The following is a 25,802-nucleotide window of genomic DNA, read 5'->3' as shown; positions in this document are numbered from 1 at the left end:
TAGATGAAATTTAACAGATTAAGTCATGTGTCTCCTGTTGGTATATTTCTCTTTACATTACCTGTCTGTGTGTTGTGGCAAGATTTACTTTCTTTTTACAAGATAACAGGACAACACGGTGTATTTGAAGTGGATTCTACAGATTTGATTATTGTCCTTCCTCACCTTGTCTCTCTCTTTCTCTCTGTCTCACACTTTTACTCTCACTGTCGCCTGTAAGAAGCAGATCCTTGCAGTTCGGTGTCATTCTTCCTCTCAAAGATTTCACAGTTCATCTTGACCTGGGTGTTCCTGTTGTTGTCAGTGACACTGACCGTTATAGTGTCATATGACACAGAAACAAATGATTCTGTTGCCCTTAATTGATGAGGCTGCTGAACAGGTGATTTCGTAGCATTAATCTTTTTATATATAGTTTGTCTACTGTGTGTTTGTACTGGACAAGGCTGCTGCAAACTAAACAAATGCTGTATTTTATATTGTTGGTGGTATGGAAGTGCTATTTCTGGCAATTAAAAAATATTTTACTTACAGTTTGCAGTATTTTGTTAAGAAAGGAGAACTTTCTTAAATTAGCATAGAAACAAATGTGTTACATTTAACTTGTGAACTGATTTTGTGAATGTGTAAAACTACAATATTCACAAGTTTTTAAATCATAAATAATATATTTTTAAGGCATTATTGTTTGTCTAATAAAAAACATAAATATAATATTTCACTGCTCTGTATACTTCCTGTCCAGCACCAAACAATATACTGACAAAGTCTTAGTGGACATATTGGAGCAATTAGCAGCTAAAAAATCAGATATTTGTCTGTCGGCTTAACTTCGGCTTAGTTCTCAGCAAAAGACAAGAAGGCAAACAAACATAAGCTCTCAGTCCAACAACAGCTCAACAAAGCTGACATGCTCAACACTGCTTTGCATGAGCACTTAATACACCTCTGCTTCTAAGTTAATTGATAATATTTGCCCACACCAGCCAGCCAAAAGAAATAAGAGAATTGATAACATGAGACTAATAATAAAATATAGAAATAAAATCTTCAGTCACAGCTTCAAATAAAATGCTGATGTTGCTCTGTGTCACCATAACAGTTTTATAAGATATGTCAATGTTGCATTTACATCTCTAAAAAATCTATTAAAGCTGCTCTAATGATAAATTATAATTAATCATATCACCAGCATTATCAAACCATCCTCAAAAGAAAAATGACAGCATAGATCGAAAATAAAAAGTGTTATGTTTAAGTGACAGATGCCATCCAGCAGCCATAGTAACTAGGACCCAGAGAAGTGACGCAGTTCAGATGACGTTAGTATAAGGTGACAAATTCCCATAATCAGAGGTGGCAGGTTAGGTGGATGGTTAGATAGATAGATGGCAAAAAGTGGACTTAGCTGCAGGAGACCACTGTTAGCTTCCCGTTTCCAACCGTGAGTGTCATGTTTTTTAAAGCACAAGTTAGAGCATCTTTAGCGTCTGTACTGTGACGTATTTCCCTGTGAAGGTTTAAGAGAGGTTTAAATCAAATACTTTGCATTTGATTGTTGGACTGTCGGCTCCACACACACCTCCCTCACCTGTTGTTAGATCAGGAGGAGGACGAGGGAGAGATCAATGATTTAGACCTCAGCAGCCACATTAATTTGGAAATAAAAACAAATGCCCACTGATATCCAAACACACGTCTCCCCTTATTTCTCCCACATACCCACAAACAGTGAAGTGGGGTTTTATATGACCGGTGTGGCCACTCGCTCAAAGTCACATTTGACTGGATGAACTTTCGTAAATGCCCCTGAGTGCAGGATGAGTCATCAAACATTTGAAACTGTTTTACAGGAAGAGAAAAGAGGGATTTTAATCTAAAAATACTCTGATACTCATTATTGACATATATTTGGCATATAACAAGAGATAAATGAACAATTAACACAGGAACATGGGATTAAAACTGGGAAAATGTAGTTTTCATTTCACTGGGACTTTAAAAACCGTAACTACGATTGTCATGGTGTTTTCTGTTGCCATGACAACAAAGGTTGCCAAACTTTAAGGAACTTTAACCCACACCATGTTTCAAGTTTTTGTACCTAAACCTAACCAGACCAGACATCATGAAACGTCATTATTTTTTAACAATAATTTGTAACGGTTTTGGAAAGTATTGATGGAGGCGGCATATTAGAAAACACTCTTATGGGTGGTTCTGGAGAGCTGGTACAATCAGCCTATGTGGTCGTTTAATTACGAGGACGTGTTGGCAATAACAGTGAAAAAACGGCAGTCGTCAACACGCATCTTTTCAAACTGTTTGCTTCTACTTCTTTCCCTATATTATTCAGAATGAAATGAATGTGTGTGTGTGTGTGTGTGTGTGTGTGTGTGTGTGTGTGTGTGTGTATGTGAGAGAGAGAGTTCATGTGTGTACCGATGTTTGCCCAGTTCTCCCTGAGAGGAAGCAGAAGCTTTCAGTCTCCACAGGTGAGCTGCTGATCCGTGAGCGTGAGTTTATGTGAGAGTGTGTGTGTGTGTGTGTTTGTGTCGGAAGTGTAGCATTCACAATCTCAGTAGGTGAGCTGTTGATCTGAGTTCTCTGAGTTTCCCTCAACCATCTGTGGCACACACACACACACACACACACACAAACACACACACACACACACACACACCCTGCAGGATCATCATATGACTTCAGCTACCTGCTTGCTGACAGGGTTCCAAATAAATGCCTTGCCAGCATTATGGTAAACAAAATGTGCAATTTGTATGTATGTATGTATGTGCGTCTATTTGCATGTGTGTCTATTTGAACTTGTGTGTACCTGTGTGTGTGTGTGTGTGTGTGTGTGTGTGTGTGTGTATGTGTGTGTGTTGGCTGCTGTCCCATCGTTCGGGCCAAAAAGTGCGGCTCTCACACAGGCTGTCCAGAACACTCTGGTTCCCTGCCAGAGTACTGACGTAGCAAGCTAACTCCCCTTTCTCTCTTCCTCTCCTCTTGCACAGTCTTTCCTTTCCTTTCCTCTTATTTCCTTTCCTTTCCTTTCCTTTCCTTTACAAATATATAATTATGCCACATACCACAGCATTAATAGCCTAAGCTAGTTTGCAATGCCCGTCCCTAGATGGGCTTTTAAAATACATGAAACTCAACAGTAAAATACATGAAACTGCACAAGACTCAACAATACATATACATACATTACAACAAGAAACTCAACAACAGAGTAAATACGAAGAAGCACAAAACACAAACAGCTCATAAACAAACATACCATAAAATGTCTACTGCTTAAGCTGAAGTGAGGACAAAAGTTTTTCATAAACATTAAGAATGGATTAATCAGAACTCAGGTAGTAGCTGTAATGGTGCATGGGAACATTTTCCTGGCCTACATTAGGCCCTGAAGCTCCGAGCATCATTTGAACACCACAGCAAACCTAAACCCTGCTACTGACCAGGTGCATCCCTTCACAGATGATGTATCTTTCCAGCAGGATAGTATATTTTATCTGTGTTGCGAGAGAGCACAGAGAACAAGGCAGAAGCTTTGGTTTAGTCTCCAGGTCACAACCCCAGAAGAAACCTTAAGCCTCATGTTGAACATGATGAATGTTTGGCCAAAAAACCTGCAAGAACTGTGCAACACTATTGAATCAGCATGAATCAGGGTCCATGTGAAACATTTCCAACACTGCGCCGAATCAATTGAGGCCTCAAAGAATATGAGCTATGTGTAATAATTTCCCCACGGGGATCAATAAAGTACTTCTAATAACATGGCTGGTGAGTGAAGAAAATAAAAATCAATATCAATTCAAGCCTTCTGTGTAGACACTGTTGATGAATATGAAACTGGGCATGAATAATAAAGTAGAAAAACAAATGAAATTGAGCAATAAGTGCAATAAAAAATATCTGGTTCTTGATAAAAAGTCGAAGATACAAGCCTATGTACATAAAAACTCAAAGAGAGAACTTCACAATGACTCCCAAGAAGCACTTTAGCAAGAAACATCCACTTCTTAAAGCGGATATTGAGAAGGAATTTTAATATATGTGCCGTGTATGAAAATGCACCTTAGACAAGCAGACAGTGAGGGACAGACAGCTGTCTTCTTCCCAGTCGAGCCAACCTGGTTTTATGATTGTTGCCATAGAGACAGCACTAAAGTAAACAATCTTATAGCGATGTTGTGACTGGGGACGTGGTGTCCTGGGCGCTGCCTGAATAACTGAGTGTGGTTCAGCTCTTTTCCTTCAGATTCGCTGCAGTATTTCACTGGGTCCAAACCGGCACTTTGAATTGTAACTGCCGTGTCCTCGGTCAATTGAGTTTGTGTTTGTCAATAAACATCCATATCTCCTGGAGTTTCTGAATTGACGAGCTCAGTGTTTCTATAACAGCTATCATCAATTTTTTTTATTAACAATGTATCGAATGACAAAGTGTAATGTCAGAGTTGTCGTTCGTAGTGATGAACCTACAGAGAATTATCATCCACGCCGCGGCTCCTCTCGGCTTTACGGAGATTCATAGTTTCAGCTCATTGTCATTGTCGACTTTCAGAGAAAAAGCTCTAAACACCCACTTTACACAAACAGACACAATTAGCAACGAGCTGGTGGACATAGCGGAGCATTTAGCAGCTAAATAGCCAGATATTTCTCTCAGGAGCTGGTGGAGACCAAACACAGAGCTAAAAGAGAGTGAATATTGGACTTACATTCACCAGGTGGACAGAAACACGACTACACATGTGTGATGATGTTGCTTCTTATCTGCTAGATGTGTAATTAAATGACTTTTTGCTAACAAGTTCACCATATCTACTTAAAAAGGTTAATATATGACAGTGATGTGTTGTTTCTGCTGCCCCCAAAAATCAGATTAAAGCTTAAAGTTCTAATGCTGAGCTTCTAGGAACCTGATAAAACAGTCAAAAGGTTAAATTTCTCCTCTTTAGATTTATGACTCAATGTCAGATCAATTCATAGACTAAATTTGCTGCAGCTGGTGACCAGCAACTTCAGAAAGTCAGATACAGTCGTCTACGTGAGTCAGTAATGAACCTTCTCTTTAATGAAGAAATGAAAAAGTAAAAAGGAAGAGATAAGATAACTGTCTATACTCAAATCGATTAATTTAGGTGAAGTGTGAGTGAGTGTTTCTAAGGCAGAGGAAGGAGAAGGAGACTACAGCACACACACACACACACACACACACACACACACACACACACACACACACACACTGCAGGGGAGGGATGTATGTGAATTATTAAAGTTGCCAATTAGACCAGCTGACATTTGGATCAAAAACACCATGACATTGGCCTTTAGCGAGCTCTTTCTCTCCCTCACACACACACACACACACACACACACACACACACAGAACAGTGGGGGACATGAGCAGAACGGTCAGTTACATTTTAGATTTGACATTTGACATAATTGGCAGAGGGAGGAGTGGTCCGCTTGCTTGTTTTTACCAACATACTGTAGCTTGCGGAGGATGAGAAAAGGTTTGAGATTTCAATTTGATTCAATTTTAATTCACTCTCTGTATGTTTTAGCTCAACAGAACGTCAACAATTGTCCAATATCAACACTGCCTCCTCTGGGACCCGTTTCAGATTTGACCATAAAGTAAATACCTGCAAGGCAACTGCAATTAAAAGTAGATCCGAGAGTCATCTTGCATTTTAGTTTGTGTTCTGAGCAGGTAGAAACTGTTTTCTGTGCCAGAATACTGAAAACCTCAATCAAGAAAACCAGTAATGTATTCGGTTACAATAATGTTGTACTTAGTTTCCATTTAGAATATATTCTCAAAGGGTATAGCAACTTTATATTCGACATTATCTGTGTCACATTTGTTGCCTTTTCCTTACAAAACAACGTTGTGAGTACTTATGAATTCACACCAGCGCTTACCGTGGAGGTGAGTCGGGATACAAGCTGTTGACCTGTGACAGAGTGTCTCTGTAAGAGTCAAAGTCTAAACCAGGAGGAAAGTCTTCTAAGCAGGTAGATCTCAGTTCTCCTACTGAACCTCCATAAGAAAAACCATCCGGACCTGCAGAGACAGAGACATGCAGCTCAAGTCCTGTTTGAATGGAGCTTTAATCATCAAGGTAAATCCAGTAACATTAGAATAAGTGGGGTAATAGACTGCGATGTTTGTCTTTTACACATCTGTCATCTCCGTACAAAGAAGCGACAAGATAACTTGCATTTATTTATAGTCTATATACGTTCCTAAAAGGTTTTTTTTTTCCTTAAAAGCAAGTTACATGCATGAAGGTGTAGCTGTAGTGAATTTCAGACTTATATGAGCAACAGAAAAGCCTCCACATAAGAAATATCTAATATGTATGTATATATATATATAAGAACATATGTATAAATGGGTGCCTGAAGTTTTCCAGAAATCTTATTATCATATGATCTTTGTATTTACATTGTGTTACTTTTATATGCTACAACATGATGTATCTTTAATAACTTGGTTTTTCTCATTTTAAAACGACTTCTTGTTCTGATGACTTGTAATGACTTCAATAGTTCCATCAAAGAAGAAAAACAACCTGACACATGAGCGGAGAATTAATAACTTTGTTTCTGTGGTTCATTTATGACTTTGTTCAGTGTGTTGCTGTAACACTAAATAACTATCTTTGAAGTCTGAATGCTACGGCAGCATGACAAAAAAATAAAAAAAGATAATTTTTCTCATTATATCGAGAAAAGTGTCCCTCAAAAAAAAAAAAGTAGTGCTGCTGCTGCTGAAATGGGTGCACCTGAATGTTTGAATGAATTGAATTGATCTGAACTATAGGGCTGGGCCTATAGAAAAAAATGTTATAATTTCTTAAAGCTTAGAGCTTAAATGTCTCATTTTGTCCAATCAACAGTCCAAAATCCAAAGATACTCAGTTTATTATCATCTACGACGCTGAAAAACTTTAATTTTTCACATTTTAGCAGCTGCAACAACTGGATGTTTACATTTTTGCTTTAAAAAATGTCTAAAACCATTTTTAAATTATCAAAATAGTTGCAGATTTCTGACAACTGACTAATAGATAAATCGACTAATAGTTAAGTCTTACTTTCTTTTAGGGATAAGACATGATCATATTCTGCTCTAAACAACCTTTCTCATTATAATGAGATACTTTTTCATTATAACAAGAAAAATGTAAGACATTATTTTGACTACGGATGGTTGTGCTCTGTCACAGAGATGCTACAATCAAAGGTCAAGATGACAATATCTGAAAGACTGTCATTGCTCAGGGGAAGACATGTTTTACCTGCTCACTTCATTGTTAATAATTAGTTAGCTAGTTGCTCAGTTTGTCAGTGGGTGTGTTGGAGAATCAGTCACAGACTGACCGTAGCTTGCTCGGAGGTGCGGGTTTCTCAGTCGACTGTCTTTGCGCAGGCTGCCCACGATGATGGTGATGCAGGAGAGGAAGAGGACCAGACCTATAACAATCCCCGCCACCACCAGCGGAGACACCAGGAGAGACGCCTCCCCTCCTGACTCCCTCTCACTCCTGCAGTCTGGGTACTCCCCATGGCTCTGGTTGGAGCTCACTGCAGGGAGAGAGAGACAGAGAGAGAGAGAGAGAGAGATGGAGGAGGTCATGTGTGTGTATGAGTTTCATGCATGTACGGTGAGGTCATGTTATACTATAACTGCTGCCTTCTTGCTCCGCACACATCGTGACTCCCTCCTTATTCTCTCTCCTTCCTCTTCTCTTTTTCCCATCTTTTCAGCTCTCTCTCTCTCTCTCTCTCTCTCTCTCCCTGAGGACTTATTCCATTTCAGTGCGTGACAGATAATTAGAGCTAGAGTCTACACACACACACACACACACACACACACACACACACAAACACACACACACACTGTCTCCCTCTCAGTCATCATCATCATTAGATTACAGAACTGTTCCTGTTCCTCTCCATTTCTGTTTAATGTCTCATCTCTCTGTTTGCTCTGCTTGTCCACCCCTCTGCCTGTTTGTCTGTCTCACTGTCTGTCACTCTGAACACACGAGAGAGGAAGCGACCGTTTTTTTATTTTTTCTTTCTTTTGCTGATTGTTCACATTGCAACCAAAAGTAATGATCTAATGCTAATATTCCTGCTCTCTGTAGCCTTTTGTAAGTGTTTTTCTTACATCCTTTATTCTTTATTTGGATTCCCATTAACTTCCTGGGGTCCGCAACAATAAAAGAATCAGTGATTTAAAGTCACATTCATCAATAAAACATGAAAAAGCAAAACAAGCCAAATATATAAAGATTAGAAAATAAGTGAAATAACTCTGAAAAAAAGGTGGAAAATACAAAACATAAAAGCTGCATGGAGTTGCATTTTTCATTTTCATGTCATCTGACTTGCTTGAGTTTTAAAAAATACTAAATGAGGATGTGCATCATTGATGTGGCAAACAGTTAATCCTACATTTTGTCAGTCAGGTTTCATAATGTTGGCAACATAAAGCTGTTAGACTGAGGTAGCGTCAGCATCAAAGACATCAGACCTGTGTTTTTGTGATGACAAATTAGTGCTGTCAGAGCTAAAAAGTAAAGTAGAAATGTCATAAACATGTTCAAAATTACTTTAAAATATTACTTACTATAATTTTTGTTTTAATCATTAGCCAGTAGAAATGAAGAGAAGCTTCAGTAAATGAAAGGATCTGGTTCTCATGCTTTCTGTTGTTTTTTTTCTCTCTTTCTGTCTATCACAGCTCCAGATATAAAGCAGCAGAAACAATCAAAGTCTATAAATGATTTACACTCAAAATATCATTTTCATTTCAGTCTCTGTGCCTCTCTATTGCTCATTCCTCGTCTCTGTCCCCTCTTGAATGTCTGCGTCTGTAATTCTGTTGTCTACAGTAATTTGGTTTCACACAGACTCCCGAGAAGAGGAAAATGTTCTCTCACCCCAAACGATTCCCAGCAGACCTCTCTGGTCTCTCAGTAACGTCTCCCCCCACTCACACACTTCTTTGTCTCCTCTTTCTCCCTCTCCTAACATGATTTTCTCTTCATTTCGCTTCTCGTCTCTTCCTCATAAACTCCATTTTGTCTCGTTCTCTCCGGAGAGAACTCACAAGGAAATCTATAATTAAATAGATTTAAATTCACATAAACCTTCCTCCACTGTAACACTAAGACAAACACACATACACACACACACACATACACACACACACACACACACAAAGCAACAGACAAACTCAAAGGTCTAATAATCTTTGTAGCTCCGATACAAATTTAAAGCAACTTTCCTCCAAAAAAAAAAGGAAATTTAAAATGTGCATTTCATCAACAAATGTTACCAAAATATTCAGAAAGAAGTAAGAGAAAAGTACATAAATAAAAGAGCAGCATCACAAGATTTGTGTAATTTCCATGTGATTGTGTTATGATTATGTTATTTTCATGTCTTAATTTGTTTTTTCCTGGTGGTAAAACATCTACAGACATTTCTGCTCATTTTAGGCCATATGATGAGGAAACTAAACACCAGCAGACTCCATCACTCCATGATGTATCTTTACTTTACTGATACGCTAACTTTTCTACCCAAACTTAACTTCTTATGTTGAGTTTTAGTCAGATTTAGAGGTTTATTTAGGGAAAAATTCATAATGCACATGTAAAGGGAAAATCAGTCCTCACTGCCTGACAGAATATTGACCGATTTTACTCATAGATTTTGTTTTGCAGATATTTTTTTGTGACTGTGCGATATTATCCTATTAAAAATCATTGATCACTAGTAATATAATGTGACCTTGATTGTAGTGTTGCTATCACATCGCATTACAATGTTATTGAAATGTACGATTAGCTTTTGAAGCATCTAATCTTTGCTAAACTATATTCAGATAGTTTAACAAGGCTTATCAGGCTGTCATATAGTCATGAGTCCAGTGACAGTGAGGAGCAACAAAAACCTTTAACACTGACAGTAACATGTGATCAGTGCACACGTGGGATGTTTGACTGCTTGTTCGCTCCATCTGTCACTGCATTATGCCAGTAATGTAAACTCTGTGTCTTTGATTAACATGGAAATGATCAAAACTTCAGTAATGTAGTCGTTATGACGTCGGAGGTTGCAGTTCGTCTCCTCTTTCATCTCTCCTGTTGCAGCTCTTCAAACTGAAACTTTGCTTTGATTGAAACTTTTCATTGCAGTAAACAAAAAATAAAGACAAACCAGGCACATTAAAAGGCAATAAATAAGCTTCAACTGAGCTAATACGAACCACGGGATTATGAGCTGGTTTTTTTTTTGTAACACACTATAGTATACGATGTAGGAGGTGGGTGTATGTTCAACAGTAAGCTTTAGTGACAAGCTGCCAAAGTGAATTACCACTGTTGCTGTTTCATTATATATGAACATATAGCATACAGTCTCTCACACACAGCAGTAACCGAGTGTCATAGAGGTCTCTGCGTGTGTGTGTTTCTCGTGCAGAAGATCCTGCACGCACGAGCTCTGCTGAAGCGCCTTCGAGCAAGACACTGGCGGTATCGTTATTATCCGATTCACGCTGGCTCCAAAGACTTTCTTGGCTGAAATAAATTCCCAGCTTCTCTCTCTCAAAATAGTCAGTACATTTTTTTTTTTCCAAAAGTTAATGGTCTGAATAATTAATTTGGCTTCTCCTAATGTGTGTTTGGTAGCGACCTGGCATCTCAGCCAACACACTCCACCCTGGCGCTTGCTGGTTTGTCATCTCTCCATGCCTATTTACCGAAATCACTGTTTTTCTGGCTTGCCAAGATTTAAAATGTGATGCCACACCCATACCCGTGTGTTGTACAGTCTCCGGTCTCTTCCAACTTCAGATGCTCTGCACTCACCTTTGTTACATAATGAATATTGAAAAAGAAACAAGTAAAGCATGACACCATCATGTACAGAAGATTTAAAACATTTTCCAGTGTTGGATGTCTCAAGATTTAAAGGTTCCTTGTTAATCTGCTTCACTCTTGTTCATTCATCAGGCCTAATTCTGTAAATTCTAAATTTCCACTGTAGATCTCTTGAGCTACAATACCTAGAGTCACCAAAACACACACATGGACACACACACACACATATACAGACACACATAGAGACACACACACACTCACACACACATAAACAGAATTTCTCTCCTCTTTCTCTGCTACAGCTGGGTATGTTACCCTCAGGGATTTGAAATATAACACTATCAACATTTATTATAATCTTTCTCCTCTGTCTCTTCCTCACTCGCCCCAAATTATTGCATTGCTGCTTTCTGTCTACTCTCGTACCCCTCACTATCCACCTGCTAAATTCTCTTCCTTGGTTTTGAATTATATGGGGAGAACAAAAAAGAAATTTGCTGGGCGGCTTTGTCCAGTGGTCTTACAAGACAATACAATACAGCGTGTTGCTACACAGAAACTAATTTTTTGAGCGTAGCCATGACATAGTGAGAAAGGAGTTAACATTAACTATACAATGATTAAAAATAAAAACAAATAAAGCAGTACTGACCTGTCATTGTGACTTACTGACTGTAATATCTCCTCTTTCTCTTATCTTTCAGTTAGATCACATCTCTTTTAATGATCACTATACCTTATTTACTAGTAAACAACCACCATGTTTACACAGTAACCAGCAGCACTGATTTGATACTTTCTGACAATGAATTAGAGCAATTTTGTATATCTGATCTAATGGCTTTGAACTTTACAAGCAAGTCTTAAATTAGTATAAATTATGTTTAAACAATATAAATACAACGTTTTTTTCCCCATTTTGGCAAGCACTATGACAAATCAATTAAAAATAATCAATTGTACACATCAGGTTTTGGCAGTCCCGGCACACTAAAGAGCAAAGCCTTCTTTTATGTTCATAGTGCAGCAACATGAAACAATCATAAGTAGAAAAAAAAATTTGTGAGGGTAGAAAAGATGAGTTTTACTCCACAGAAAACATTGGGCTGCATGTGTGTGATCATACTGGCGCCTATGAGATTACATAATATCCAGTAATAAATCCATGAGTGTGAGGGCATATCACATACATACATAAACAAGATTTTACTACTCTGAAAATGTATCAAAGCAGCAATCATCCTAAGGTAAACAGATTAATGATTCTCTTATGTTACAAATTATACAATAATATGACAAATGTGCCCAGGCGCATACAGCACAGTGTGTTGCAGCAAAGTCGAGCAAGAATCAGTTTTTCTGCAGGACAACGCTGCATTTTTTTTAGTGAGTACTCCTGCTGTGCCAACATTCAGCTTCCTCATTCATTGAAATAAATGGAGGAGCTGCATTTTGTTGATGCAGCGCTAATTGCATTCTGAAAGCAGCCTTTTTTTCTCTGGGAGTTGCCAAGAGAAATATAGAATAAAGTTAATTAAAGTAGAGGTATGCGATAGACCTTGAGGGGAAAATTTGTCCAACAAAAATATGAATTGCATTGGCTCACAAACAAGAAGTAAATTAAACGACCAATACGTTGTTTGACCGTGTGCACTCCAGAACGATACATGGAGTTAACGTTAGGAGACAGATTTTAAAAAACTGTCCACTGTTGGGTGATACCATCCACCCAACCAACCAATCACCCCTACATGAGGAAATTTGTTAACTTATACAGACATCACATAACTATATGTCGTTTTTTGGTGCCTGACATTACGACTATTGCGTCTCCTCACAAAATAAGTCCTTTTAGTTTAACAAGTAGAGCAGTTAGATAGAGTTTTCTTAAGCATGATGTCAAAATGAATCAGGAGCATTAAGGGAAATAAATTTACAGAGTATCGTGTTCAGAAATTAATCTTTAGAGTATATTTTGTTAAAAAAAATGGCGTCTGTTAGACTTCAAAAGCACTGCAGGAAAAACAAAATTAACTGTCAAAGGTCAAACTATGTATGTGTGTGTGTGTGTTTGTGTGTGTGTGTCCATCCAGACCAGGGAGTCACTAACAGTCATTTATTTTTAGGTGTCAGAAGCTATAAAGGTTAAGAGCCTGTGATATTGACTGCTGCTGCGTACGCTGCATCACTTTGTACATTAGCTGCATACATTATACAGAAGCATCAAGCGGCCACTCAGATTCAATCTGACAGCTTGTCATTATGAGTTACAACCACCTTCTCCTCAATATGAAATATACCATAGCACGGGCTGACTGGACATCCACGGACATCGAGGCAGAAAGAGTTCTTTCTGGCAGGATGTTCGATAAAGTATGACAACAAATTCAACTCAAGCCAACGGTGGCATCAACGCTGATGTTCAGTGAGAGTAAACTAAGAGTAACTGGAGTCTTAAAGGACCATACCACGACTTTTCCACAGCTCACTTCCCTTTACAGCAGCATCAGTAAATAGTCTGTGCTGTAACAGGAAACAGCACAGAGTACTGATAGATGAACTGAAAGCTCCTGGAACAGCCTCCGAACGAAGAATTTCAGTATAAAAGCTTGCTTAACTCACAGCTAACAGTCTACAACCAATCAAAGCAGATACTCTATATCTAACTAAACTAAGTGCTATTCGATAGCTCACTAAAATCGAAGCTAACAGAATAGTACTCAAATGGTTATAGCAGGCTAATAGTTAGTCAAAATCAAAGCTCATAGAGGTCTGAAAATCAGGCTAATCTGTTGCTGAAACTTGAAAAGGGAAAATATTAGCAGCTCACTTCATTTCACTTACTCATTTAATTAGCTGATAGATTTGGAGCTAATGCTAATAGTTCACTTAAAGGTCCAGTGTGTAGAATTTAGCAGCACAGACTTGGCAGAAAGGGAATATAATATTCACAAGTATGTTTTAATTAGTGTATAATCACCAGAAAATAAGAGTCATTGTGTTTTCATTACCTTAGAATGAGCCCTTTATATCTACATAGGGAGCAGGTCCACTATGTTGCACCGCCATGTTTCTACAGTAGCCCAGAATGGACAAACACTGGCTCTAGAGAAGGTCTTTTTGTCCTTTTGCGGCCACCGTAGGTTCTCCTATACACTTGGAAGGGGGGTGGGGGTGTTCAGTTGGTCGCCATCTGCAACCTCACCACTAGATGCCACTAAATCCTACGTACTGGTCCTCTAATCAAAGCTGCCAGTCTAGTAGCAAACTAAAGTCAAAGCTAACAGTATATCTAGCTAACACAAAGCTAACAGTCTAATACCTCATTAAAGTCAAACTATACATGCAGTTTGTTTTATTTTCTGTCAAAGTTAAACTATGACGGCATAGTGATGATTTTTGATCAATTCATAAAAAACATGCTTTTCTCATAATTTGTAGCACAGTCATGGTGCTACAGTAAATGACGACAATGGCAGCGAGGTCTTCAAGACCTTCAATTGTCATTCATCTGTCATCCATCTATCTCCTGTATCCTTCTTCCTCCCTCTACCACTTTTACATTTCTCCCTTCATCCCTCCATCTCTCCAGCTCTTTACATTCATTCCTTCAGGCTGCACTTCAGTAGATGTGGACCGTTCTGAGCAACCCAACAAACCACTACACACTTTCCTCTTTTGATAGCTGACAGCTGGAGTGCTATCCTCCCACACACACACACACACACACACACACACACACACACACAGACACACACACACACAAACATCCCTCCTGAGACTTCAGCTTCTTCTTCAAGGTCAGGACACTCTTCAGGCTCTGTTTGTACACTGGGTTAGTCATTAAGAATTATCTGCATAGTAGAAACCAAAGCAAAATAAAACAGTGAGCTGTTATGTGAGCATAAACAAACAAATAAAATATTAAATAACAGCAGATCAATGAAGACAACAACTCAGAGAAGAACAAACAAATCAAACACACAGCAGGAACTGGTTTCATTGTACACCACATTTATACTCAGTGATTTATACCAGCTTTGTTGTATATTTTCATGTTTCCTCCCTGCACAAACTGTAAAAATAACAGGCTGTTCAGTTTGATCTTAACATGTTTGCTCTTTTCTTTCCTCTTTGCTCTTTGCTCCAAGTAGATACATAAATCTGTTGAACTGGGGATTGCCTCAGAGCGATTGTCCAATTGGCAGTGAGTATGATTTGAAAACTACATTGTAATTACTACAGACATTATTAGCAATGTTTAACTTTTTGTTGTTTTTGTTGAGTAGCTGTAATGTACAGTAACATACTGTGGATCCTCACTAATGGTTACATTATATTTATAATAAATGTTTACTGTATGCAGATAATGATGCAAAAATAAATTGTGCACAAGTAGAAGTGCTATTTTAAAACAGGCCCAGGCGGTGTGTGTGTGTGTGTGTGTTGATAATATTGTGTTTTCTCTTATATCTCCTATATAGGTAACTTTCTCTCTCTAAACAGAATCTCTCAGTATTTTCAGGTGAAAATGTGGTGGATACAGTTTGTGTACTTTTATGAGGTGACTGATTATCCAAGTCTCTGCATGTTTAATGAAACTCATTTAAATGAGTCCAATCAAATCCTAAAACACTGTAATCAGCTAATGGACAACATTTATCACATTTGACCCGGAGGGCTAATTAAGCCAGTTGCACATAACAGTCAGTGTCAATGCAGTTAGACCAGGATGCTCATTAGGATGCATTAACATCGTTGTGATTATCTGACCACACAGCTGGATTTTTAAGCCAATCAATCCTAAGTGATATTGAAACATCTCCCCTCCTGAGTGCAGTCATTTCCTAAATAAAACACATCCTTTTCATAATTCCTGAAAAGGAAAGGAAAGAAGGATGTCTGAAATATGTGAAATAGCAGCAGTAGAAAGAACAAACATTTCTTGCACATTTTGGAGATGGATGGATGCAGTATTGTTCTCCATCGGTTGAATGTTTCATTTGTCTTTCTCTTGTTTTGTTCTCTAATGGCCCTCAGCGGTGTAACAGCAACAAACCCATGAAACGATTTTACATTGATGAACCTCTTAAAACACGTCTGTGGTTATCTGTGATGATGGGGTTTAACAAAAGAGACGTTTGACTGTTATGGACACCCATTATGTTGTATAATCTTTATATTTACTGCTCAATAACATTTAAATATGTAATTATATGTTTAATTGTTGCTCTAAAACTGGGTTGTTCATAGTCAAAGGTGCCAGAATAAATCTAAGACTTTCATATTCATCTTACCATTTGAATGTTGATTAAGGGATGTCAGGTTCCTGTTAAATGCATGTTCTACAGGTGCATATCCAAAGTTATTTAAGTGATTTTTTAAATAGATATGAAGGCTTAGTGTCTGATTGGCCTGCAGGTCTGGTCGACTGGTTTGTTTTATCTGACATGAGGCCAAGAACTTTTATGTATCACACATTGTTGCTTTGCTAAACAACAAATATGCTGGACGGAACGCCATGAATCAAAAAAAAAACTGCTGTGAGGAGCGGTTTTTTCTGCATTCAAGTATGAAAAGTTGGCACTGAGTAACTTTAAGTCCTCCAAATTCTTGTTCATTGTTTGTTGGAATTGAGATGATTTAAAGTGTGCTCTACTGCAGAGTTTTTCTATCCAGCACTTTAAGGACACCGGCTGTTCTCTCTCCTGAGTCACGACTGTAGCTTCTCTGTTTTCTGTTACAAACTGAAAACCCTTCAGACTGCGACTTGCACCTGACCCGTACTGGATTTGCATCAATTAGCACAGGCACTAATTAACCTCTCAGCAGGTGTTGTTATTGTGCCAAAATAATATTAAACTTACTGTACTTGTTTAAAATTACAACAGACAGAAGGGATTTATTTCAGATTATTTTTGACTGGTTTTAAGCCTGCAGGATGCTCCAGGAGGAGAGCTATTTTTACTGCACTTTTGTAAAAACAATTATTGTGGTTCTTGTTTTCTCTGCAAATCTGCAATTTAATTCATGTGGAAGGGCTTCTTTCCTACTATTACTACGCCCTTTTATAAGTTGCTCTGAAGAAGAGTGTCAAAATCAAAATGACAGCTTAAAAAGAGCAAACCATTAATGCCATAATCATCATTCCTCAGGTCTAGAGAGTGTGTATGTGTGTGAATAAGAATATACCCAGTGTGTGTTGTCAGCATCAGAGTGCGTTGATAACAACGCAGGAGGATGACCTCCAGTCTCTGAACCTCTTGGGATGCGAGAGATATTCCGCTGCTTGCAGAAACACTGTTGTTCCTCTTATTCTGACACGTGAGCAGTCTGAAAACTAAAAATATCCCTTTCAGAAAGACTCAAGTAAAACATCACTGTTTCTATTGAATATGCAGGGATAAAGGGAAAAAGCAAGTGTACCTGTGTGTGCAGGGAAGGACGCAACTGCTGCAGCAATGAAATGAAGAAAAATATTAGAAGTTTGCAATGCCACAAATTAGGTAAAATCACATTAAAAATATCACCTTAAAAATAAGAAAATAAGCCAAGATTCAGATTTTTACCGATGTCAAAGGATCCATAAAGTGGCTGCAGTAGGTTTTACAGTAAAGGATGCACAGTATCTTTATTTGCAGAAGATGTCCAGCAGTCGTGGCTGTGACATAAAGTGACAGATGTTATCTCCTCACTTGTGCAGTGTCCTGGAAAAAGCTTCAACCTTCCTACCGCCTGGTCAAAGGACAACAAGAGGCTCAAAGAGAACGTGTCTCTCTAACACGCACATCCCCCCCTGTCTCTCTCTCTTTCCCCTCTGTCATCGCTGTCTCGCTGTTCTTTCCTTCCTTGTCTCTCTGTGATCCTTCCTGTTGTTCTATTGAACAGATACCAGGAGGAGTTTGGTGTTGGTGGAAGGAGGACATTGGCCATTAAACCATCATGTCGCATTACCACTGGAGCAGGGAAAGGAGGAGGAGGAGACGGAGGAGAAAAAGAGGAGGAGGCCCTGAAAACATCTTTGATGATGAATAGAGAGCCGAAGTCATGACGTCAATGCAATCTCTCATTTAGCGTTTCTTTCATCTGCCTTTCTGAGCAAATGAAGTGTCTTCCTGTAGTTTCTCCACTCAGCATCCACTACAGCAGTTGTTCTCAGAAATTTAAACCTTTGCTATTTTAACAAAGTTACAACTTTTTCATTGTGCGAATCATATTACAAACATGTCTGAACTAGCTGTGATCCCTCCACTCACTCATGGACTCCTCTGCTGTGTCGAGCCAATACGTTTAGACCGCAAGGACTTATGGGATGTTCATTTAAAAAAACATAAACACTGAATAAACAACATTATTAGATTACTGATGGGTGTGGTTGGGTTCTCTGCTGCACCTGTAAACACACCCGACAGTGATGTCACACAGTCCAGTTGTACACGTCACTGCAGCAAGGTAAAAAGTTAAAGCACTGGGGGTCAACAAAGGCAAGATTTTAATGGGATTTTAAATTGCTGTTTAAAGAAGCAGCTAGCTAAACCCTCCAAAATTCAAAACATCAAATCCCTTAAGCAAATCCATATCTACCAATCCGAAAAAACTAATCCTACGACCCTTTCAGACATGACACCTCGTTATATAAATGAAAAGCGAAACACGGCATGTGATCAAACAGGAATTAAGTAAGAGATTCGGTTTAGTGTCTTCTCATTTTTTGTGTCTGCGCTGTCAAACTTTGTTAAAATAGGCAGCACAATTTTCAAATAATAAAATGTAATGATAATGAAATTGACAAGAAAATTTATTCATTGTGGGAAGTCGGGGTGAACTTCATGCACGAGATAAGTTTTAAAATGCAACACTGATCCAACCTGTGAGATAAAAAAACACACTCTCCTTCCTTTATATCAATACTTCTCAGCTTACAGATGTTTTCCAACGACACCACTGCTTCTTCTTGTGCACCAGTTGCCAAATAATGTGCGAGCATTATTATATCTCTTCCTGTAAATATCCTGTTGTGTCTGAATTAAGCTGTGAGGAACATCTGAGTAACGGACACTTATTAAAAAGCTATTAGTTTAACAGTATATGAAGCCAGCGACATGAAAAGAGCTCTATTGTCCACTCTGTAATGCTAGCCTTTAACATCTACTTAAGCTAATTATTGATTTTTAGGGCGTAATTAAAAAGCAATGCATGAAGAAACTCTGTTACAGTGATAAGAGACTATTTGCATTAAGTTACTAACCAGCAGTGAGCTGATTGTGGCCGTCCAACAACAGCACAGGGGAGCATCAATATTACTGGAAAGAATAAAGAAATAAAAGGCTTTTACCGTTCTAAATTTAGGACAGAAAATATAATATATATATATATATATATTTAATTGTTTAAATGCAGGCATGTTCACTGTTTGTTTGTGTGAGGACTGTGGTTGAGGTCTGATGCCGTTTCAAGGTTGACAGCTCAACGAGACGACTGACAGGAGCGGCGGTGAGAATCGAGGGAAGATGAGGGAGGGTGAGAAGAGCGTAACACTTTGCTGACTCAAGGCAAAAAGTTGCATACCATCGACTAAAAATGACAAGTGGGGATTTCATGTTGACTGGCAGCGTTTACATCTCTGAATTTGTAAACGTGTCTTGGTGACTGCGTATGTGATGATGGTTTTCCGCACAGTTTGAATGTGTGAATGAATGTGTCTGTTTGGATATAACCATCCAATGAGCTGCAAAGATCCTTTGACAGCAAAACCTCAAAGTAAACTGGCTTCCATATACAATGTAGGTTAACCAGTATAGCTATATTATAATATTATTACATTACACTGGTATTCTAAGTACAATAGTGCATTCATTCTAAATCTAACACAAACACATCAGTATTAAATTAAGATGTGTATTAGATGACATAGTATGTGGGTCACAAAACATCACTGTGTGTATGAATATGGGTCAGAATACATCATACATCCCCTTAATCTCTCTCCCTCTCTCTTTCTCGCTCTCTTTCCCATGTGGGATAGATGGCAGAGAGACAGATTATCACACCCTGCTGGCCCACATTCCTGCCTTCCCCTCGTTTAATCATCCACCCCTTTTTATTCACTCGTTCAGCTCCTACCATCCCTTGTTGTTGTTTTTGTCATCACTTGTTTGGATCATTCATTTCCACGAAAAAAAAAAACCCCTGATCAAGCCTAATTCTGATGAATTATGGGAATTATGATTCAGAGGAATTAGGTTTTTAGTACAGCGTTGTCACATTTGTAGAGGTTTGAATACAACATGACGTTATTTGATTTTGTTCTGGCTCTTCTTTCATTTTTATATCTGCATTGATAGCAATAACACAAAAAGGATTCATACTTACCCTCTGGGATACATACATAGATACAGAGCGATGAATGATGTTGATTAAGCTTTCATCACTGATCACTAAAAACATTTCCTAAGAGACAAATTGTTTTCAATGAATGAATGAATGGTATCTCACATCCAGATTTATGCAGACTGAGGAGTGATTTTGTTGAGACCAAGCGGCGAGTATGACGTCTTCAGGCTGAAGCTAATGAAGAAGTGCGATGCCACCGACGGCGCCTAGATGCTGGCTCTAAAAAATCTCTGGCTCCAGTTTACTCCCAGTTTACTCAAAAAGCATCAACTTCTCTTTAGAAATACTAAGTCAATATTTGTTTTCAATTGCTAAATTGTGTGAAAACTGTGCCTGTGGTTATTATTGCTCCATTAATAAGATTTGAAGAGTTTGATGTCTGCCGTGTGGGTGTTGATTGGCAGCACTGATTGACAGATCACTTGTCTGCTGCTCTCCCTGCCTCCTGGACTCGTACTGAGCCGGACTATTGTCGCAATATTTCGGTATGTTTAATGTTACTTGAATATGATACCTGCCCTGTTTTCACAATTTATCTAAAGAGGCTAACATTAGCCCAAGTGTGCACCAGTCAGTGTTATCAGTAAGCTAGCGTAGCGGGGTGTGTTTCCAGAGCATGAAAGGCAACAACCTGCACTCCTTATTTGGAAGGTCCTGGACTTCAAACTGGCTCAAATACAAACTAATGCGTGAGGACATACCTTGCTATGTCCATCTTTATATGGTTGAGACAAATTGCAGTTAATACTAGAGGGAAATTATAGAGGGAGGAGGTTTTCTGAAGCATTACTTTGGGTATAAAATTCAAAACCTGTCCGGGTTGTTTGACATCAGCAAATTAACAGTTTTTGGAAAGTTTGCTGTGCTAAATGTTTACTGAAAAGTTGACTAGAACATACTTTAATTCAGTCAGGGTCACATCTCTATCAATAGGCCTGAGCAATCTGGTTAGATGAGAGAGGGTCAGGACCAATCAATGTCTTCATTTTCATCATGGTGTAGCCCCTGCGTATATAGGCTAACTCCTTCTTAAAGAAAAATGTCTCATTTTTTAATTCTTTACACATTATTAAGATGGATCTGGAGCTGTTAAAACGCACCTCTGATAGAGCTACAGGCTAGCAGTTTCCCCCTGCTTCCAGTGTTTGTGCTAAGCTACTCTAAACATGTCACAGAACTACCTTTGTGTTGAAAGCACAAAGAGTAAAATAATATCAGTCTTCTCATTTAGTTCGAGGTGAGAAAGCAAGCTAAAGTATTCCCCAAAATGTGAGAGTATTGGGACAAATATTGGCATTATGTTGTAGAGAAAATATTGCTTCAATGACAAATGTTATTAAATGTCCTCTGCTGAAAGTCTTCAGGCGGATTCGAACAGATTCCTTGTTAATTAGTTAGTTCATGTACTTGCAGCTGTTGGTTTGACAAAAAATTAATGAAAATGTTTTAATAAGCAGGTGCATTGGAGGCCTGGGAGGTTTACTGGATGTCCTGTGGTCTGGTTGTGTCAATGCAGTGACTTAGAGAAAAACCCGTATAAATAAATTATGTCTAAAAATGTGTATTTATATCTTAAAAAATGCAAATATAGATCACATAAACTCAGTGTGACTCTGTGGTGGAAACCAAAGTGAAAATAAATCCCGGCAATGACTGCCATATATCCTTCTGTGATTGGTCAGTGATCTCTGTAAATCCAGCTTTGATTGATCAATAAACACTGCAGATCAAGTTATGATTGGTTTGATTGGTGAATGAGCTCATAGATTCGACCCTGACTGGTCGGGGAACACTTTAAATCCAGCTATGATTGGTCAATCAAGAGTTCAGCACTACAGAAAATGTAACGTTTGATCCATCTACTGTCCCCCCCACACACACACTTTATTGTTGGCTATGTTGCACCCACACATGCACACACTTGACCATTTCCACTGAGGCCATCTGGTGAAATTCAGGAAATGAGCTCTGATTACTTTTTTTCACTGGAGAGTGTGTGGCTCAGATGTATTTGGGGACAATGACTAATTTCCTGTTGCCATCACACCTCACGACAAGTCACAACACAACACTTGTCATCTCTTGCTCTTCTTGTCCTTCTCACCTCACAGAAAACTGCTGCCAAGATGGGTGAGAATATAATTTTTTTTTTTTTTCATCTAATGAAGTAGCAAATTTGATACGGATTCATGGTTTTGAATGTTCAGCAGCTGAGTGCCAATGAGCACTTTCCCTGAATCTGTCTGCTATAAAACTCTGACAACTGGAAAAAATAATCTTTGACTAAATGTTGAAAAAGCAATATTCAGTTTTTTTCATTTTTGTCATTTCACGGCACTGTTCACACTGCCGCCTCACTAGAAGAAGCGCCCTTGTCTGCCTTTTCTGTAAGTGGCATTTTTATTTGATTGACAGGTGTCTCAGCCTGTCACACTCAGCTGAAGTGGTCAGACTTGCTTGTCCCTTCATCTTCTTTGAGGGTTCACCTTGTTGCTGTAGTTTCTTTGCCCAAAACAACTGATAAGATGGCGAAAAGCGGTAAACCAACGATCCAGACTCCACAGTGACTTATTCGGAAATCTATGAGTGACATCACAGACACAGTATCTGTTTTTACCCATTTCTACTCTACTACACATTTCTGCCTTCTGTCTGATGCATGAAAAGCTGTTCTTGGATGCATGCAGGGATAAACAACACCATCCTTGAAAAAACACAGCCTCTGTAGTTAGTACAATGTCTTTATAAGTTACCTCTATTTAAAGGTGCAGTGTGTAGAATTTTGTGGCATCTAGCGGAACGAACTATAATATTCATAAGCATGTTTACTCAGTGTATTGTCACCTGAAAATAAGAATCATTGTGTTTTTGTTACCTTAGAATGAGCCCTTTATATTTATATGGGGAGCACCTCACCACTAGATGCCACTAAATCCTACACACTGGTCCTTTAATAGAACATATAGGATATACAGTCAATTGAAAATTCACCTTACTTAGTCATCTATTCACGTCTCCTCTCTGGGACTTTTGTCTGATGACTTTCCACTTACACAATCATTTCTCTAACCACATCGCCACCTCTCTGACCTGACAAGACAGTTAAAAGCTGTGAGATTGTTCTGACGTTTTAAAAAAAAGAAAGTGTTAGGGGCAGAGATGTCCACTGAGAGTTTGACATGCAGTCACATGCCCAACTGGGGCAAGTTTAATCACAGTAAACCAACACAACAATTTCACACAAGACATCATGGCATGGTGAGAATTCAACTTGGAGCAGCCTAAGGGCGTTTTCAAACCTGCCTTGTTTCGTCTGGTAGAAACAGACATGTTTGATTCGTTTTCTTCCACTTGGTGTGATTGGTTTGAGCAGATTTGAACACAGCCATCCTACTCCAGTGTGCACAAAAACAAAATGAATGGTTCGATTGTGGTGGAAACATGATCCAACCTCAATCTGACTATTAGGCGTACTCTGCAAGTCTGAACTAAACAGCTTCTGTAACCAGGTACGCTTTGCTTACTGGGATGCAGGTGAGTTGATATGAAATCAACAGTTGCTAGCAGCTAGCAGCTAGCTGGAGAATGAAATGAGATCCAACTTGGACTAACACAACTAAGTATGTTGCATTTGGCCAGAGGAGCTTCTTCAGGACCTTCTTCTTGAATTTTACTGTGAAAAGAAACCGAAACAATGGAAAAATGCACCAAATTTACCAACTAATCTCTGATTCGGACCAGAGTAAACAACCTTTAGATTCGGAAACTCTCTTAGAAACTGTTTATCAAGATATCAAAATATATTGCTATATTTTCTTTCAATCACAGTATCATACTATAAATCATGTTAAACCTAGTCTGTTTCAAATCAGGGACCTGTGGCCTGCCAGACGGTCTTGTACAAACCTCACCCAAAAAACAGACAGGATCCCCCCCACACACGACCTCTCAGACTAATTTGTTGAAAATCTGTCTCTGTCTGCCAACACACCAGACAATCTGCCCGACAGACAGTGTTTCTATCCGTTTTTTTTTTTTCTGACAGGACGCTGAAGGAGGATTACACCCAATCCAGTGAGTGCTGGCGGCTCAGTGGCAACTGGAACAGTCGGATAAATAAAAGCCAAAATAGTCATAACATCATATCACAGAAGCCCATTTCAGACAGACCTCTCCCTTTTGAATTACAAGACTGTGATCTCTTTCTTTCCCTGACCCTCCTTGCCTCACACTCTGTCTGAGTCTCTCTTTCTTTGTCTCTCTATGTGTGATTCCCTGTGCGGCTCTCTGCCTTTTTGCTCATCCCTTTCCCTCCCTCTCTCTCAGAAGTGCTGTGTAGGGGATAACGATGGGCAAGAAAAGCATGGAGGAAAGGCAGAGGAGATGATGAAATAGAGGAGGAGAGGAAGAGGTGGTGTTTAATCATGTTAAAACAGCTCCAGCATACACCCGTCTGTGCAGCCTTTTTCGCCTCTACATGCACAAACACACACGTATTTATGGATCGCACATGTTGCATAACATGTTGTAAACTGTATGTCATGAAATTATTGGGATTGCAATATTGTAAACAGCCAACTTTTCCATCCATCCATCCTTACAACTAATAAACAGTTGTGAGCTATTCAGTTACACCCTCTATCCCTTATGTATTAATTTGATTATACATAGTAAATTTCACTTTTTTTACATGTAAAGTGGGAGGAGGGGGAGACTTCAAGTGTGGTCACCTCAGGGCACCACACTGTGCTGATCCAGGCCTGCATCCATCTATTCATTCAGCATGTTGACATTGAACAGCAGAGCCAATACATCCATTTCAAAATGACAGAGCTAATGAACTAAGGAGCAGGATGCAGCTTGGACTGACTGAGTGTACTGAAGTCAAAAGGATCCGGCGTTAGTCAATATTGGCACCAAAGACATTAGCAAAGACATTTACCCTTCACTTCTCCTTCCTCTCTCCCCTCCCTCCCACTCTCTCTCTTTTTTCTTATTCTTTCAGTCGTTCCAAGTCACCTCCCTCAATTTCTCTCTCCGCTCTTCTCCTTTAACCCACTTCCCCTTGAGAGTGCCACTGTTTCCTCCCGACACCCATTCCGCTTCGTATACCTTTCTCCTGTCCACTGCTTTCCCTTCTTCCTCTCATCTGTATCACATCCATCCTTTTCTTTTTGTTTCACCCCATAATTCATCACCTCTCTCCCTCTGTCAGGTGTTATAGATAGATAGATAGATAGATAGATAGATAGATAGATAGATAGATAGTGCAAAACACTTTTCCTCTGCTACTTGTTTTCCTCACTCTGTCTTTCACGCACACACACACACTTGACCACCTGTGGTGTGTATTAATTGTCTATGGGCCCTGATGGGGGGTTAGTGAGGTGGAACAGCCTTGGTATTTGCTGACCTGCCGGGCCGTGAAATCTCTCTGCGTATGCACACGCCTCATATCAATTTAAATAGATTTAA

At 39.0% G+C, this 25,802-nt stretch overlaps 1 protein-coding gene across 1 annotated transcript in view; it reads right to left on the bottom strand.

The window, feature by feature from the left end:
* The window catches only part of bean1 (brain expressed, associated with NEDD4, 1), a 47,161-nt gene that overhangs the window by 8,072 nt on the left and 13,287 nt on the right, over positions 1-25,802 (bottom strand). The window contains exons 3-4 of the mRNA XM_067610704.1: positions 7,417-7,620; positions 5,953-6,094 (exon numbers count right to left, since the gene is read on the bottom strand). Coding sequence (XP_067466805.1) covers positions 5,953-6,094; positions 7,417-7,620 — 346 coding nt within the window. The remainder of the gene's footprint in view (positions 1-5,952; positions 6,095-7,416; positions 7,621-25,802) is intronic.

This window comes from Thunnus thynnus, chromosome 14 (assembly GCF_963924715.1).
Source record: "Thunnus thynnus chromosome 14, fThuThy2.1, whole genome shotgun sequence".
NCBI lineage: Eukaryota > Metazoa > Chordata > Actinopteri > Scombriformes > Scombridae > Thunnus > Thunnus thynnus.
Note: the sequence above shows the minus strand (reverse complement) of the source record. Positions and strands in the feature narration are given on the sequence as shown.